Source organism: Epinephelus moara, chromosome 3 (assembly GCF_006386435.1).
Source record: "Epinephelus moara isolate mb chromosome 3, YSFRI_EMoa_1.0, whole genome shotgun sequence".
Classification (NCBI taxonomy): Eukaryota; Metazoa; Chordata; class Actinopteri; order Perciformes; family Serranidae; genus Epinephelus; species Epinephelus moara.
The window spans coordinates 1135238-1154483 of record NC_065508.1 but is presented as its reverse complement, the minus strand read 5'-3'; the positions used below and the strand labels follow the sequence as shown (position 1 = coordinate 1154483).

Genomic DNA, 19246 nt, shown 5'->3' with positions numbered 1-19246 from the left:
GGTCACTTCCTGTCGACGTCACAGATCAGAAGCACCGAGAGTCGTTGACTAGAGATGATACGCCGTCTCATGGCGGTCACTTCCTGTCGACGTCACAGATCAGAAGCACCGAGAGTCGTTGACTAGAGATGATACGCCGTCTCATGGTGGTCACTTCCTTTGAACCGGCAGCTTTTTACAACGTTACAGAACGGAGCGTTGACTAGACCTCAGAGCCGTCTGAGAGCGCTGATGGCGTTAGTGAAGAATGAAATCGTATTTCAAAATGTCACTTTGCACTGTGAGTTATGAACACTGCACATCATCCTGCAGAACAACTCACTAAATAAAAGTTAACAAAGAACATTTACTTACAGTGTATTTCATATCCCAACTTATCTCCATCCAAACAAACACACCCACACACACACACACACACACACACACACACCAGAGAAGCCTGGACGTATGGTCTTCTCCCATGTGCTCAAAGTTTTGAACAACATATGTTAAACTTGTGAGCAAACAGGTGCCTATGTACACATCCAGCCGTTACAGGAAAACATTATGTATTTAGTCTTTGTGTTTGTGTCACCTGATGACAGTCAGTCCAGTGTTCTCTCTCTTTTAGCTCTGTTTTTGGTCTCCTCCAGCTCCTGAGGGAAGTATCTGTCTCTTTAGCTGCTAAATGCTGCGCTGTGTTCAGCAGCTTTGGGCCTTTTGGTCACACTGAGCTGCGCCAGAGATGGACCTTCTCCAGAGCAGGTCCAAAAGCTGGCCGCCCGCCCTCAAGCAGTTAGCAGTGATGTCTCGCCGACCCCCTCAAACTCCCGAAACAAGCTGTGTGCTGTGAGACTCTCCTTCCTCTGTCTGCAGCAGACCAGAGAGACAGGAGCCTTTAAAAGTCTCTGTGTGTTCAGCTCTCAGTACGTCTGTAGCTTCTAACTGAATCTCTGTGGTTTGGAGTTTAGTTTCTCTCCTGCGTCCTGTTCTTACTTTACATATCTGATTTATTTTACTGTTCCGTGTTCGCTATCAGCCAAGTCAAAAACTCAACATTTCCTTAATTTGCTGCTTCACAATAAAAGTTTTTACCAACAAAATAAAAATAGCCGCTTTAAGTTGTGCGGTTTTGAATCAATATCAGTACGATGAGGTGTGAATCACCTGCAATATGTGGCTCACACAGCTGTGGAGCTCCAACATGGCTGCCGGAGGATATGACGCCTGAATGAATGAATGAATGAATGAATGAATGATTGAACAGCTGCATGATGACAGGACTGCAGTCTGCAGAGCTTCACAGCCTCAGACAGATGGTGTCATCCCCTGATGTCTGCTTAAAGATGTCACCCTAATCCCCTTCACACACACACACACAACATAACTACGCAGGCAGCCTGAGGTGTGTGTGTGTGTGTGTGTGTGTGTGTGTGTGTGTGTTATGCATGGATTTATGGAGCCATAAACTACTCAAGATTAAAAGGTAGGAGTGTGTGTGTGTGTGTGTGTGTATTAATCTGGCTTGACGGAATGAGAGGGCATCGGATGGTTCTGTGTGTGTGTGTGTGTGTGTGTGTGTGTGTGTCAGCAGCAGCAAAGCTCTGAATAAAACCAGGCAGACACTGATTGGTCAGTTGGTGTCAGGTGCAGCGTGACATTGATGCTACGGCCAATCAGTGTCTTCTTCTGTCAAATGGCCGGCGGCTGGTTTTAAAGCACGTCACCTTGATCAACAGCCAATCAGCTTGTAGTCAAGTCAAAATGACCGCAGACAGCGTGTTGGCTTGCTGCGGCAGGTGCTCCGTCCCCGCCGAGCCCTCTGCTTCTGTCCTCACGGTGGGTCGCTGCTCACTGTATGTGTGAGAGTTGTTGACGAGAGATGATACACCGTCTCATCGTGGTCACTTCCTGTGACCTGGCCGCTTTTTAAACATTGTAGAATGGAGAGTTGACAGTTGCTGTTTGTTTCAACTCATCGTCGTGAATCTTTGGTCTGAACTGGACTTTTCATTGTAACGTCTGCTGTGTTCACTCGTCAGTGACGATGGCGCTCTGCTGTTCAGGGGCAGCACCATGTTTTGTTTTGTATTTTGCTACACTATGATAATGTAACTGTGCGACTGAATAAGAACAGACATGAGCACACAAATACTCGTCTGACGTCAGTATTTGCTTAACATACGAGCAAGTACTCACTGCCGCCCCTCCCACAGGTGAACATGACTTTTCTACTTTTTTGTTTTTAGAATGCGTAAAATCTTATTTTAATGTGGAGCTGTGTGCAGCATGATGCTTCACTTAGCGCCTCCTCGCCCTGTCGACCACCTCGCTCTCTTTATCATGAGACGACTGCTGCAGGAGAGTGACCTCCGCACCGCGGTTGGTGAGTTTGTCTGAACACATATACAGCACCAGGGCTAACTGTTAGCATCACACAGCTAACGTTACCTAACAGTTATTAACGGGTTTAACGATAGTTGAGCTGTTTTCGGTGACGGTTTTCAGCTCGGTGTGGGATGTTAGCTGTTGCTGCTGTGGTAGCTCGTGCTACCGGGAAGACGGTGAACTGACTCTGGGGAGAGCGGCTCAGAGACGGTCCTTTACCGCTGTGGCTAACCTGTGTACAATGGCGGGTTTTTTTTGGGGGGGGGCAGCAGGGGCCAGTGCCCCCGTAACTCGTAGGTGGAGTTGTGTTGCTACCTCCTCTCCCCTTGGATCTCTGCAAGTGATGTGAGGACTCTAAAACTTCACCTGAGCCTCCCTCGGCATATGGGTGAGTAGATAATGGCTGGATTTTCATTTCTGGGTGCACTATCCCTTTAAGTGCACACAATATGTTTTGGGACAATGTTTCAAATACTTAACAATAAATTGTGATAAATTCTGACTGTTTTCTGAGTGTTTTCCTTTTTTAGACGAGTCGACTGGTCTTAATTAAAATTTTGGTTTAGTCGACAGGAACATCCCTTATCGATCGTATTGACTCGTGTCGATCACGACCTGATGATATTTTACCGTCCAGCAGCCGCCACTTTCTCACAGTTTGTGTGTGTCTCACACATGAAAGTTTTCACTGGTGTTGTTTGCTGTTTTGTTAATCGTAGGTCTATGCTATGACATCACTCTGTGCCTGACTGATGTCGCAGCTCCGGAGCCACAAGCACAACTCAAAAGTGGTCAGAGCAGAACAGAGATATCCTGCTGACACGGATCATAAACACTGAATCCAACACGTCCCTGGATCAGTGAACAGTAACATCCTCCCAGCTGACTGTTTGGAGGCAGATGAGTAGAGTTAAATCTACAGTAGGTGTATCAGCGCAGTGACACATCCAGTAACTGTTACTACAGCTGAAGCTGTGAGTCATCTGCAGAGCTTCACTCACTACACACACATCTCTGATGCGACAGACACCTGAGTTTCACACACTGACACTGGGAAATGTTTTAATTAAACACACTGGGCTGGACAGATGTTTGCTGTCTGCTGCTCTGAAGCTGCGCTGGAATGTAACTGAGTAGATTTACTCAAGTACTGTAGTACAAACTGAAGGTAATTCCTCGTGTACACGACTGAACTTTTACTCGCCCACATGTCAGAGACAAATATTTAGTCCACAAAAGCTTTAGTTATTTTTCAGTGCTGAGAAGATTCTCCTCCTTCTGAAGTGAATAAACTTTATAAAAACCCTCCTGGATCAGATGGAAGAGTCGTCGACAGGCTGTTTTTCTGACGGGACAGCCACGCTACAAACATATGATGATCTCATCCACCTTGTTCCTGCGTGAAATGATTATGGGAACATCTTCAGGTGAGATCGTGAAGGCAGCACTGACTGTCTGTGGTCAGTCTCAATGGCTAATCTCAGTGGCGTTTCTTAACTAATGTAATTCATCTTTAATTCAACAAATACGTCTTTGTTTTTACCGAGGGATGCACGGTGATATCAGCACGTCATCAGTATCAGTGCAGCTTTAAAATGAACTCAGGATAGGCTAACATGCTCTTTCGTATTTCGCACAATGAATGAATATTACAGACACTGAACAGTGTCGCTGACACGCTTGGTTAAAAAAGAAAACAGCGATTGGTGTGAGACGGCGGTCAGAGATGACAGAGGTATGATCACGTCAGACCGTCTGAGGTCAAACAGGTCATGTGTCCCACATGTTTTATTTCACAATCGCTCCGGGAATGAAGATTAGCGAAGCGTTAGCATACCATTACCAAGGTATCATGGCGGTGACAAATAAGGTGGACACAATATGATGCATTGCTGCAGATGAAGCGACCTGACAGTATTGAAGGAGGTAAAATAAGCACAAACATCCACAGCAGGAAAATGACACAGTAACACAGTCAGAATCCACCTTATTCCCCCCATGATACCCCGTCTGAATTATGGGTGCAACTTGTGGCGCTGAACCGAAAACAGCAATTTACAATGGGAACAGTTTGTTTACAGTTTGTTTACAGTTTGTTCAGGATCATGTGATCATACCTCTGCCACCTCTGACAGCCATCTCAAAGCAACCGAGCACAGCATACTGACTGAAGTCAGACGGGGAAAGACAGTGTGTGACGCACCTGTCAGTCTACGTGTCATTCTCTGCTGATAACTCTGATTTAAACTCTTGTAGTTTTATTTCTCATGTCAATGGTAACCATGGCAACAGAAACAATCCCTGTTTGTTCTGGTCACATGTTCAACACACAGTTGCTGAAGACAAACATGTAGCTCAGACTGGTTGTTAGTGGTCACAGACACGGACAGTGCAACAGGTACCAGAGCTCCACAGAGACATTTTAGAAAATGCTGAGTTAACGTTAGTTAAATATTTGTTATAAAATAAACTGAAGGCAAATGACTTTGGAAAAGAACCAGCGTTGGCGGTTAGCCACCAAGAGTAGCCACTGGGGCTAACCACAGACAGTCTATGGGACTAACTAGCTCACTGCTACTTCCTCTGTCTCACAGGAAGTTGTGACCAGAATCATTTCTACAGTCGTGACCTCAGGAATAAGGAAGATATGGATCCAAAAACATCAGAGAGCAGTTTACTGCACAATCAGTGTTTTGACTTTCCAGAGTTCATATTTCTAAAAATACTCAGATACTTTCACTTCAGTCAGCGTGGTGTTGGTGCGTCTCCTTCACTGAAGGATCTGAACACTTGTGTGGTTCACAGTGGTGTTGTTACCTTGTAGCCCATGCTGTGTGTGGTACCGCACGCTGTGTTGCTGTTGTTGTTGCTTAGTAACGGACTGCTGCCTTCAGGTTTCCCCTCATCGCCTCTGTGGACACAGATATATATATACATACATACATACAGAGTGTGAGCTCTCTGCATGGGATCAAGACTTTAAATAAAAGCTACTCATCACATTTCTGAAGACTTCAATCAGGCTCTTAAATCTGAGAGACTCACTCTCAGGTGATGAAAACACTCTGTGTGACTGTATGAAATATATTTGGTCATGATGAATATGCGTTTAAAAAAAACATTGTGATGTAACCGCTTCTTATGTTTCTGCATTAAAACAATATTGTAATGTATTTGTAATAATGTTCAGGTTTGGACTGAAGACGTCACTTTGGTTTGTAAAAATGCCAAACAAATAATAATGTCACAATTATGGTGCGTTCGTTTTGTACCTGGAAGTGGGAATGACGTCACCTCTGAGTTGACAACAGTGTTTGCATTCTAGTTGACGACGGTGGACAAGTCGGAAAAAAACATGGACGCCCGCAAGAAAGCCTTTGTTGCCCTTACACTTTAGGAGTATAGACAGCTTCATAACCATCATGCACTCCAACTGATGAACGCCGCAGATGAGGCTGACCTGATGTAAAACAAATAAGATAAAATTGCTATAAACAGTACTTTAGCAGAGTGTTTACTCACTATGTATGTGACCGGCAGCCATCTTGAATTCGTAAGTTGGGGTTGATGCGGTTGCTTCAAGTTTCCGAGTTGGAAATCCGATCTCAGGGTGCGTTCAAGTTTAAACCTCCGACCGGGAACTGGGAATTTCTGACCTCCGAGTACAAAACAAACACACCATTACACAGAGCTGAAAAAAATCAATCGATTAATGGAGAAAAGAATCAGCTGATCAGGTCCTGATCACACACAAACACAGGTGCACCACACTGCCTCTATTTTTTTTTTATTGAATGCCACTATTAAAAAATGCTTGCAGCAGCTTTTTGTTGTTGCCAGGCAACCACCCCATCACCTCCTCACACTAACCTTCCTGTGTAGTCTATCTACAGTTTGTGTATCCTGCAGTAATCAGTGTGTAGCTGCTGCCATGTTGAGGCAGAGGGTACTGTCTGTAGCTCTGGTTGAGGGTGAGAGGCTGTCAGCAGATAAACAGAGATCTGTGTGGGTACATGAGACCCTAAAAAAGAGGCTGGATCATGGGGAGTACCACCAGTTGGTCCAGGAGCTTCTCCTCCATCATGGACGTTTACAGTACTGCACTTATCTGCTGTTTTCTATTGAGATGGTGCTAACTGTGCTTTGTAAAGTCGTATAGCTCTGGGTATCCAGCAACCACTACCACCAGTTTCTCCTCCATTGTTTACCAACTGTAAACCTGTTGTCGTGACCACCACAGAAGCCCCGCCTCTCAAATCATCCCATTGGACAATGGGAAAAAAGCAGAGATGGCGTGGGGTGCTTTTCAGGTCTGAGGTCCCGTTTATACGACAACTTCAGTTGCGTTTTGGCCGATCGTTTACACGACAGCGGCGTTTTGGGTGCCTGAAAACGCAACGTTTTGAAAACAGGTTCCAGAGTGCAATTTTTTGGAAACGGCAGCGTCTCCGTTGTCATGTAAACTTGCAATATGCAGTTCCTCTGAAAGCAGAGACTTTTCGCACATGCTCATTACGGTTCCAGTCACTAGGCATGCACGAGAAAGTCGACCGTCACAACAACAATGGCGAGCTCTGTTTGTGCTGCTCACCCTGTTGATTTGAAGTGAAGTGTAGATCTGTTACTGTAGCAACTCCACCTCGTCGTCCATCCAGACAAAGTTATCTGTGCAAGCTTTCACCATTGTGTCTTCTTTGTTTTGGTTTGCAATCACTGCGTTGGAGAGGAAGGCGCTTCAGCGCAGGCGCATGGCGTCATGCCGTGGTCACCCACTGGCCTGGCGTGCATACTACAGCGTTTCCAGTGTATTTTGCGGCTCCGTGTGAACGGGGATCGTTTCAATAACGTCGTCATATAAACGCAGAAGTTTTTTAAAACGCAAAGGACAGACTTTAACGTTTTTAGAGAAACCGTTGTCGTCTACACAGGGCCTTAGCTGAAGTTTTTTAAACTCGTGGAGTTCAGAGCGCTCCGACAGAAACACCAGGCGTCTCGAGCGCAGAAACACGTTGCGCGTAGCAACAAGTTTCACTCTCATTAAAAACTGTAACAAAAAGTCGCCTCCAGCTGCTGAAACACTTCCTGTGTGATCAGGATCTAACTCATCATTAAAATAATCATCATTCAGTGTAAGCTCCACCTCGACCAGCTGCAGCAGTAAAATAATGCATGAGTCAGAATCATATAATGACATCATCAACTGTCACAGAGGAACATTTTTCTTCACTGAATACTTTGGTACTTTAAATATATTTTTCGTACATACTTTTATTTAAATGATATTTTTAATGCAGGACTTTGACATGTAGCTTTGCTCATGTTCTGACTTCAAAACAAACTGTGACACTGGATTAATTAACTCTCATTTTACCTGCGACACAGAGTGCGCACCTCTCCAGCTCCACATACAGCAGATTATAACAGTTATAACATACTTTTAACATTTCAGGTGCAGCTTTTCTAACATATCAATAATTCAAACCGCAGACTTCACATGGAAACATCAGAACGGCCGTGACGAATCAAAAACCTGCAGGTGAATCAGATTTTCTGCTTGTTCAGCTCTTTAAATCTTAAATGAACCATCCTGATGCACTGTGACACTCTGTGTGTCCGTGACACATTCAGCTGCTGTTTGAGCTCAGGTCGGCTGAAAGACTGATGGACATGTTTTATAGAGGCGTGTACGTTTGTGTCAGAGGTTTAAAATATGTGAAAAGGCCCATCTGCACACGATTACATTTTTTTTATCATTTTATTAAGCCTCCACTCAGAGATAGCCGCGGCCGGAGGTATTATATTCAGGTTGTCCTTCTGTCCATCCCATTTTTGAGAATGCCTCAAGGTAATTCCTTCAAATTTGGCACAAACGTCCACTTGGACTCAACGTTGAACTGATTAGAATTTGGTCAATCAATCAATCAATTTTATTTATAAAGCCCAATATCACAAATCACAATTTGCCTCACAGGGCTTTACAGCATACGACATCCCTCTGTCCTTATGACCCTCGCAGCGGATAGGGAAAAACTCTGGTGGTCAAAGTTTGATGGTCAAGGTCACTGTGAACTGGGGTTGTAGTGATATATATCGGTTTCAAGGTATACTGCCATATAAGCTGAGGGTTATCACAGCGAGTACATTTACTGATCTATGTACTGAAACAAAAATGAAACTAGACGGAGACTCTCTCCTTTATTTGAGTTATTCTCTAAGGCGAGACTTTTTACACAAGCTTCCATTAACAAAATGGTTTCAAGTTTCATTTAAAACGTTTAACTAAAAATAATCCTTCCATTTTCATTCCTTTAAAGATCATTCTGAAAAATAATAATAATAATAATTCTGTGAAACCACAATTTTTTCTGAGACAGTTATCGCACCCTACTGTGAACCTGCGTCTGTCTCACTCTCGTGAACGTAATATCTCTTGAGGGCCTTGACGGAATTTCCTGAAATTTGGCACAAGTGTCCGCTCGGACTTAAGAATGAACAGATAAGAATTTGGTGGTCAAAGGTCATGGTCACTGTGACCCCATCTGTTGCATTCTCAGGAACCAACATATCTCAGGAACACCTTGAAGGGTTTTTTTTTTCAAATTTGGCACAAACGTCAACTTGGACTCAGTGGTCAAAGGTCAAGGTCACTGTGACCCCACAAAGCATGTTTTTAGCCATAACTCAAGAACTTATTTGCGAATTATGACAAAATTTCACTCAAACGTCAAACAGGATAAAATGAAGCAATGACATTTTGTATCTTTTTTTCTGGTCAGTACGTTTTAGTTTGAGTGACAGTAATCCTTCCATGCTAACTAGTGTTCAGGACAAGAATGAAAAACGGAGGCTTTTTTCAACTCCAGGGTTTTATCTTCAACTTTTAACTTTCAAACATCAAAGGATAAATTTAACAGATCTAATTTATGGTGGAGGGAGGGCCATGGGTTTTCCCCGTTACTCAGGGAGGCTCAGGAAAAAGTATCTGTACAGCGCTCACACACATTTTAACTGACTCTCTGCTCTCTCCCTGGCAATAAACTAGCTGGTGTAGACAATCTGGATAGTAATTTATTAAGGATAACTGCTAATTGTATTTCATCTCCTGTGACTTATATCATTAATAGATGTCTATGTGTATGCAAATGTCCTATGTTGTGGAAGCTAAAATTATCCCAATACCCAAAGATAAAAAATCTGTTTTTAATGAGAGCAACTCCAGACCGATTAGCATTATTCCTGTCCTGAGCAAAATCATGGAAAAAATTATATGCAAATTCATGATTATTTCTTTATGAATAATTTATTAACTATGTCTCAACATGCACACAGAAATGGCCCCTCCACATCTACTGCTTTGATAAAAATGACTGATGACTGGTTTAGAACCACTGATTATTCTCTGATGGGGGGGGGCTGTGTTGTTAGATTTCACTGCTGCCTTTGATTTACTCGACCGTTCTTTCTTGGTAAAGAAACTAGAATGTTATGGTTTTGGTCCACTGGCTCTAAAGTGGATCCATAATTATCTGTCTTCTAGATCACAACAGGTGTATTTGAATGGTGGCATATCTAACAGCAGGGATCTATTGTGTGGTGTGCCTCAGGGCAGTTGCGTTGGACCATTACTGTTCACTGTATTTATTAATGATCTTGCTTGGGGTATTAAAAGTGCAAAAATGTTTTTTATGCTGATGATTCAACCTTGTATCATGCTGCCCCTTCATGCAAGGAACTTAATGATGTCCTTAATATGGAACTGCAAGTAGTGCACGATTGGGTTCTTTGTAATAAGTTAGTTCTTAATATTCCCAAAACAAAAAGCATTTTATTAGACGGCTGACGGTAGAAAACAGGTTAGCAGTAAACACAGCTGGATTGTTTGAATCAGTCTTGATCAGTAGAACACCTGATTTCATATTTGAACAAATTGTTTTTCAAAGTACTGTGCACGATCACAGCACTAGAGGGTCCAGCAACGGTCAGCTGGTACAGCCTCGCGCCTCGCCCAAGAACAAATGCTTTATCACGATAACTCTCTGCAGTAATCTGCCTCATCATCTCTGTTGTACAGAAAGTAAACAGGTATTTAAAAAGAAACTTAAATCTCATTTAAGACTGTAAATGTTGACTTGGCTGTATGTTCAGTGTTCTCAGAGAAAATGAATTGTTGACCTTTGTAAGCACCATAATGAAAACAGTTTTTTTCTTGCCCCACTTGGCCGGCGTGTTTCAAACATAATGTCAGCGATCATGAAGGGAGAAAACGCCGAAACATGCGCGAAACGCCCTGTTTCACATCGACGCGTGTCAGAGCAACGTGACGTCGACAGCTGCAGAAAAGTAATCTGCCGTTATCGTACATTACATCGAACCACGGAAAATTATTCCAACAATTTCATTGCAACAAAATTCCAGGACTTTTCCAAGACTTTCAATACATTATGACTAATTACAGGACTTATCCAGGCCTGGAAAATGTGAATGTGAAATTCCATGACTTTTCCAGGTGTTCCATGACAGTGGGGACAAAAAACAAAGTCACACCCCTCCTCGTCCTCTGGTGAATAAAGAACAGTCCCTCAGCATGTCTGACGTCTTCAGTTGTCTTTGTGTGTTTTTATTAAATTAAAAAACTATAATTAAATAAGAAATTAGATAGAGATAAATGTGGGAAAATTATAATAATTCACTTTGTTTAAATCTATATTTTATTCTGACCCAAAGAGAACACAGTGATTTAACAGCAGTTAATGAGACGCCAGATGAGTGTGTGTGTGTGTGTGTGTGTGTGTGTGTGTGTGTGTGTTACAGGAGGCCATCACCACACACCGTGCAGGTCACTACGGGATCATTACAATATCACTCTGACATCAATCGATCGATGGATGAACTGATCGATACATTGATCAGGTGATCAGTCTGTATTTATCCTGAGGTGTTACGCTGCGTTCACTGACCTGTGCTAAGTGATGCTCCTCCGTTGCCAGCCCGCCAACCGCGTCGTTCCTCTGATTTATCGTCGATCCGGTACCGAGCAGGTTGTTGTTCCCGCCGCCATGTTCCCGGTGAGTCGCGTGCGTCGCGGTCCCGCCGCTGATGTCCGTCCGGTCCGAGGCCGCTGTCGGTGTCCGGTGGCATTTGGAGAGGTACGAACCGGAGCCCAGAGTCCTCCTCTCTGCGACCGCACAGGCTGCAGCACCGCGCGTCGAGCTCGCGACAAGGACCGGAGAGCGTTTCCGTCCGGGTTTTCAAAATAAGAGCGGTTGATGGTCTGTGGTTTCTCCTCGTGTGGTATTATTATAGGTGTTATGTAAATACATAAAAAAAAAAATCATGGCTATTAAACAACAAGAACAGTGACGTCAAATGATTTTGAATGGTCAGCTTTTGGTTACAGTTTATTTTATGACGCGTTCCCGCCACAACGTGGAGCCAAATATATGGGAAAAGACTTGAGTGGCAATAAATGAATGAATGGATAAATGTTTGAATAAATATAGAAAATAGTTAAATAAATGAATATATAAACATAGACAGGCATAAATAAAATATAAATATCTGTATTAATGCTGGAATACAGAAACAAATAAATAAATAAATGTACAAATGAATATTGGTATAAATGAAAAATAAATAACAGAATAAATAAATGCTGGAATAAATATATAGAAATACATAAATGCAAAAACACATACAATGTGATAATTGAACAGAAAGTAAATATCTATTAATTTTTTTAATATATTTTTGTATTTGTATATCGATGAGGTGTTTATTTAATTATGTATTTATTAATTTACATATTTATTGCAGCATTTTCTATCTTTTATTTATTTATTTATTTATTGTATTTTTTTACTGCACTACGATTATTTCATAGCTTTAGTTACTGGTTACTTTACAGGTTCAGATTATTAATAAAAAAACATAAATCAATTACATTTCATGTAAACTTTAATTAGTGCTCACCTTCACCAGCTGCAGCAACCAAGAGACGTACACATGACTGATTATAATCCAGTAAAATCATATATATTATCCTGAAACAGGCCACTCCAGATACTGGAGTACTTTCACCTTTGGTACTCTAAATATATTTTAATGCGTTAGTGCTTTTACTAAAAGATTTACTTTAGTGGAGTAGCTTAGCTCAAAAATAGGGAGGAACTTTGTGATAAAAGCATGACATATGGTGCACTTATAGCCAAAAGCATTCTGAAAATAACTGCATATGGAGCCATCTTGAATTTTCAATATCATTCATCATTGAACTTTTAAGATAGCCGCCATCTTTCAGCTGTGTCATGTACTGGACAGATATGGATGATCTCAGTGTAGAATTTTACATTTTTCAAGATGCAGAATTTGAAACAGGAAGATCAGAATTTCTTAGAAGCTTCCTTCTGTCTCACATGACTCACAGTGGTTGTAACAATACCCTGACCAGACCGAGGGTTTTCAATCAAGGGGAAGTGTATTCACACTCGCCTTCACAGAAACAAAGGGCTGTGCACTCTAAGGCAGCTTTTCTGCACTTGCACTGCCAAACACAATCTTTTCACAATCAGTTTCAGCATCTGAATGATGGCTGCCCCATCTACAATAGTGCATCTTTTGATTCTCAGAGTACGCACCATGAACATGTTCCAAGCATCTCCTGCGCTGGCACATCCTGTCTATTCAGGTGCAGCTATCTAACTGCATCTAAATATGCAAACTACAATGTTAATGTCGGGGGCTAATATTAGACAGCACTTAGGAAACTAAAATACTCTACTACTAAACTGTGACCAGAACCAGTACATTAATTACTGACTACAGAAAGTGTAATTAATAAAAGCCAGTTCATAATGGTATGGTAAATAAATTTAACAAATTGTGTCCTCAATATCAAATTATAGCCTACTGCACATAAGAAACCGTTTGTTGCTGGCCGCCATAGTGACATTTCAAGATGGCTCCATATCTAGTTATTTTCAGAAGGTTTACCAGATTTCATGCTTTTATCACAAAGTGCACAATTGTTTAGGTTATCTGCTGCTCTACTGAAGTGAGATTTTGAATGCAGGATATTTATCTGTAACATAGTATTTTTACAGTATTACTACTTTCACTTGAGTAAAATATATAATTATAATTTCTGGTGTCAGAGGTGACACACGGTATTACGTTTTTAAATAGATTTTATTTTGAAGGGATGGCGTAATCGCCAGATATCCGGTTCAGATTTGCTTAACGCTGTGTAACTTGACTGATTTCTCTGCAGCAGTCAAGACACGCAATCTCTCTGCAGAGGAGGAAGATGAAGACACACAGCACAAACAGATTTCTACTTTAACAATCACTGATGTCTCCTCTGTCCCGTGTCGATTATTGATTATCGAATTTGATCATCACTGATAAAACAGCTGTTATTATACTGTAGGATCCTTGGTAATTAAGCCGTGGTGATGCATTCTTTTTTCGTCATGTAAACCATGTGAACCTGTTCTGACTTCAGTCTGAGCAGACTGATGATTTAATGCTGCACTGAATCTGCATTTTGTTCCACAGTTTGCTGCACATAAAGATACAACTTTATTGATCGCCTCAGAGTTAACGAGGAGAACAGGGTTCAGAGTGTCCTTTGAATCCCTCAGAGAACTGTATAGATTCTCTTTCAGTGTGACGTAACGAGCCTGAAGTGTGAGGTAGGAATGACGTCACCTGACTCTCCTTATTTTACTCTGTTCAAAACATATGGACGATATTTTTTAAAACTGCTGTAAAGAAGTTCAGATACTGTTGAGCTTTTGTAACGATGTGTTCAATGTCAGTTTTCCACGTTACGTTACAGATCGTGTGTGTTTGAAGGAATTTAAAAGAGTCACTGCTGATGATAACGTCTCCATTCAGTGGTTTGGGTATCTTATGCCTCCGCACCGTTGATAGCTGTGGTCAGAGGGATTATGTTTTAGGGTTGTCTCAAAAATGCCTTGGGGGAATTTCTGCACATTTGACACAAACATCAACTTGGACTCAACAATGAACTGATTACATTTGTTGGTCTAAGGTCAAGGTCACTGTGCCCTCGTCTGTTGCATTCTTATGATGGCGGTATTATAACAACACCTTGAGGTAATTTTTTTCAATTTTGGCACAAACGTTCCTCCGGATTCATCAATAAACTGATTAGATTTTGGTGGTCAAAGGACACTGTGACCTTGTGTCTGTTACATTTGGGGAACACAATAGCTCCAAAAGGCCTTGAGGGAATTTCCTTGTATTTGGCACAGATGTCAGCTTGAACTCAAGAATGAGCTGATTAGAATTTGGTGGTCAAAGGTCACTGTGACCGATAGCCAAGGCCGGAGGTGTCATGTATTCAGGTTGTCAGAAAACATAATGTGATATTTTTTAAAATGCCTCGAGGGAATTTCTTCAAATTTGACACAAACATCAACTAAGACTGGTGGGCGGAGTCATACAACCACAGGGTGGACTGGTGGGCGGAGTCATACAACCACAGGGTTGACTGGTCAGTATTGTGCTGGACCGTCGTGATGAAGCGGGAGCTGAGCCAGGAGGCAAAGCTTTTGATTTACCGGTCCATCTATGTTCCGACCCTCACCTGTGATCATGAGCTCAGAGTTTCCTCTGTAGGGTGTCTGGGCTCAGCCTCAGAGATAGGGGGAGGAGCCTGGACATCTGGAGGGAGCTCGGAGTAGAGCCGCTGCTCCTTCATGTTGAGGTGGTTCAACATCTGATCAGGATCCTCCTGGTCCAGCTGGTAGGAGGCCCCGGGGCAGACCCAGTCTGGTCTGGGAACGGTTGCTGGGGAGAGGGACGTCTGGGGTGATTTGCATAGGAGGTGTAGCTCTTTGGAGAACTACCTGTGTCTGATTGGGTTTAAGGAGGAAGTGGGTGGAGTTTAAATCAGAAGTGGGTGGGGCCTAAATTGCACTTGTTGTTTTCAGCCTGAAATGTATATAGGTCAGTTAGAAGTGGCTAAATTTATTTCTTTAGAGATAATTATTTACAGAACAATCTCAGAATTGAGCTTGAGATATTGTTTGATCAAAAGAGTGAGAGATCGAACACAACTGTCCAAATAAGGATTTTCCTTCATCTCGAGTACAGATATATATATTTATATATATTTACTCATATGATACTCACACTCAGAAAAGCACATCAGCTGTAGCAGATACTCATTGCATCTGACTATTTGGCTCAAACCTTGTCATTAATATCAGCATTTGTTTCAGAATAGAGCTCGTAAGTTGCGTGTTTCTGTTTCCGGTACATGGGACCTTAAAAATCGATTTCTCATAATGTGTTTCAATGGCTAGATGAACATTATTTTCTGGTCCCGTTTGAATTGTGCCATGAATTTAATATGTTGCTTGTGAATTTTTAATATATTTTTCATGTAAAGAAGGCTACAGTTTAGCGGGAAGAATTTGATACTGTTACGTTTTGTGTGAGAGCGCTTTGTGGACTACAGCTCTTCGCTGCTCTCGTCGCGCATGATATACGTCACCACTCACACTCGGAACACGGCTGTGTCTCTGGTACACTTCACCGCCTTCCTCCAAGGAGAGGACAAAAGCCTTAAGCATGGCGAAAACCACTACAAGTCTGTTCTTGTTGGAATGGTGACATTCGGGTACGAAACACAGCGGCATCTTGATCTGATGGCTCCGTAGATCGTGGCAGAAGACGCAGCAGCAGCACTGTGAGTTGAGAAGTGGAGGGAAAGTGTGATGACGTGACGTCACATAGGCGACATGTAGTCTTTCTCATTACGTTGTTTCCACAGCCTTTAACTGAAGAATCATACAATAAACTGTCAAACTCTTAACATGAAAAAATATTATTTAGACCCACACAAAACATTTGTGTAATCCAAGGCATTTAATGACTGGGACCAGAAAATAATAATTTTCTCTCCATTGACTCCCATTCATATTTTCCGAGCCTAGAGGTCCGATGGGGGTCTACCGGAAGGGGCGTGACTTACGAGCTCTATACGCTGGGACGTTTAACGAATCCATTCAAGAGCAAAAGACTAGTTCCCTGACCGGGAATCGAACCCGGGCCGCGGCGGTGAGAGCGCCGAATCCTAACCACTAGACCACCAGGGATGGTACATGTTCTGGTAACCAACACTGTATTCATTCTAACACTACGTGACTGGGTGATTGTCGATTGTTTGATGTAAATTTTTACCACTGAACGCTTCACCTCATCGGTTAGTTACGTACGCATTACGCAGCACGCGCTCTTTCTCCTGTTTTAGTGGGCGTGGCGGTTACCTCGGTGATTGTGGCCGGAGACCAGTGTAACTTAACCATAAGTTGTGTTAGCTGGTAGCTAACGTTGTGACTTCCATCACGTCACAGAGCCGTTACAGTCCGTGCTGTCGGCTCAGCGGACAGGTCAGTGACACCATGTCCACTTTATCTTCACTCTTCTTCATGTTTTTCATGTTCTTCATGGTTTGGTTGTTTCTTCCACACTGTGCCTTTCTTTTAGCTAAGCTAGCTAGCTGTTAGCCTAGCTGTTAGCCTCATGGACCCAGGGGGTCGCTGTTTAGCATTTTTCTCATATAATGTTACGGTTGCTGTTGAATAATCATTTTGGGAATATAGAAGCGATGTATCACGAGTCTGACCAACAACATGTGAAAATGAACTCGTGGTTATTAAGTCATGAATCCTTCGAGTGTCGTCAGGACCTCGTGGCGCAACGGTAGCGCGTCTGACTCCAGATCAGAAGGTTGCGTGTTCAAATCACGTCGGGGTCAAATCTTTTCATGAAGACTCCTTTTGTCTTTATTTCTTATGGGTTGAGATCCAGCTCCTCTGAACATATTCAGAAAACCACAGTGACAGAGTCATTAACAGGTGGAACAGCGGGAGAAGAAGTTCACCAGTCATATACCTGTGACAACACTGAGTTAATGTGGAAACTCAACATAAACATAACTGTTCATTTTTCTCATGTTTAGTCTCAGTCTATTGTTTTATTTCACGTATGTATATAATGTAGTTACATTTTCACACTGACAGCCTCAGCACAGTGAAGACATATATTTTATTTTAATATTTTTATCTCTTAAGCAGAGATGTACCCATACCACTTTTTCCTTCCAGATACCGATTCCGATCCCTGAACCTTAGGTATCTGCCGATACCGAGTACCGATCCGATACCAGCGCTTAAAATAAAAATGGATGGGATATGAACTGTTGTATGTCTCAACTCCTAAAACTCTGTGTAAAATATTAAGAAATAAATACATACTAGTAGAATGAATGCCATAAATCTTTTTTTATTATTATTATCCAGTGTTGACACAGATCAAGACACAGGTTAAAGTGCAGCCACACAATTTGGTAAAAAGACATTTTAAAGGCTACAGTAGAATGCTTTTCAAACTATACTCCGTTTCTGTTTCGTTTGCCTGTAGCGTGCGTATGTGTAATGACGTGAGGCATTACGTGGTATCGGATTGGTCATAGGCTGTACTCGCCGATACCAGACACCGCATTTTAGGCAGTATCGGAGGCATTTCCGATACTGGTATCGGTACAACTCTACTCTTAAGTACTTGTGTTAAACACTGTAAGATAATGCACATTTTCTTTTTATTTTAATGCACAGTTAAATTCTACTTTATTTTATTTATTGCTTTATATTTACACACTTTTATTCCATACTCTTATTCTTGCTTCTTATAATTCACTGCTCTTTACATCAGAGCAACTGTAACGAATCAGAACTCTGCCCACAGGGATCAATAAAGTATTTCTGATTCTGAAACACTCAGAGATGGAGGAAGTATTAATTACCCTAAGCAGGGGCGTAAATATAGACAGTGCAGGGGCCCTCCAACTATATGTTAGGCAGAAAACGGGCCCATGTGAGTAATTTAGATCACCACCTTAGAAATCTCTGTTCAAAGACAAACTCACATTTTTAAAAAAAACTGCATTTTTGTCAGAGACAGTGATTTTCAACAATGAAACATTTAAACATCTACATTTTTTTCTCATTGCCTTTCGTCAGTTTGAATTGTATGAATGAAAATAATAATCTGTTTGAGCTGCAGCAGCAGAACACATTGTCACGTTCAGTGTTCTGTTGTCTCCGTCTCCTCTGTGGTCGTCCTGTCCGTGTGTCACTGTCATCGTCATGAGGATCCCGTTTCGTCCCACCAAACTTGTTTGCTTCTTTGTCCAATCAGATTCAGAATGCTGATCAAAACAGGAAGTGACAGAGTCTGAGTTCACAATCTGAATCTCTACAGCTTGCGCGCACGTAAACTTTTCCGTCAGCGGCGGCATTTTCGTGCAGTTTACAAGCTGCTACATCTCCTCTGTAAATACCTTCTTCCAGTTTCCAGCGTATCTCCCTCTTCGCTTGTTTTTGGACTCAGCAGTGTTGTTCTATTTCACAAGATGTGTAGCAGCGCCCCCGTCTTATAACAGTGAAAACGCAGATTGACAGAATATCTCGTCAATGGCGGCGAAAGAGTTAATTGAAAATGGTGTCATGTGCTGTATATGCCTTTGAAAAGACAACCCCATCTGCATCATGGTTTTCTTTTTGTAAACTAGCCTGTAGCAATCTACAACAAAATGTGTCATAAAATATAAAATAGATGTTTACTCTACACAAACTATATATGAGGTATAACAATTATTAAATGCAGGATATACATGCTGATGATTTCTGGGTGATATATATGTTGGTGTGATCCAGAGTCAAGTCTCTATTTGATTATGTGACGATAAGATTATACTGGAACCAGTTTATGTGCATAACAAGTCACTAGCGCTCCTTAGGGCCCGTCATCATAGCATGCACTGGGGCCTGTTATAACTACCTTACAC

General features: G+C 42.0%; 1 protein-coding gene and 2 non-coding genes across 8 annotated transcripts in view; 1 reads left to right on the top strand and 2 right to left on the bottom strand.

Annotated features, from left to right (window-relative positions):
* st6gal1 (ST6 beta-galactosamide alpha-2,6-sialyltranferase 1) overlaps positions 1-11568 on the bottom strand; it is a 29933-nt gene extending 18365 nt beyond the window's left edge. Inside the window, exons 1-3 of one of the 6 annotated variants that reach the window (XM_050037576.1) lie at positions 11325-11568; positions 5890-6023; positions 5185-5278 (exon numbers count right to left, since the gene is read on the bottom strand). In XM_050037576.1, the coding sequence (XP_049893533.1) occupies positions 5185-5196 (12 nt within the window). In that variant the 5' untranslated portion in view covers positions 5197-5278; positions 5890-6023; positions 11325-11568. Of the gene's footprint in view, positions 1-354; positions 425-5184; positions 5279-5639; positions 5828-5889; positions 6024-11324 lie in introns of those variants that run through there. The other 5 variants (XM_050037568.1, XM_050037551.1, XM_050037585.1 and 2 more) reach the window with 5 other exon arrangements.
* Positions 11569-16421: 4853 nt separating this feature from the next.
* trnae-cuc (transfer RNA glutamic acid (anticodon CUC)) lies at positions 16422-16493 on the bottom strand. Its single transcript has one exon. It is a non-coding gene; the product is annotated as a tRNA-Glu (tRNA).
* A 590-nt stretch (positions 16494-17083) lies between these two features.
* Positions 17084-17155, top strand: trnaw-cca (transfer RNA tryptophan (anticodon CCA)). The gene has a single exon. It is a non-coding gene; the product is annotated as a tRNA-Trp (tRNA).
* Positions 17156-19246: the final 2091 nt, after the last annotated feature.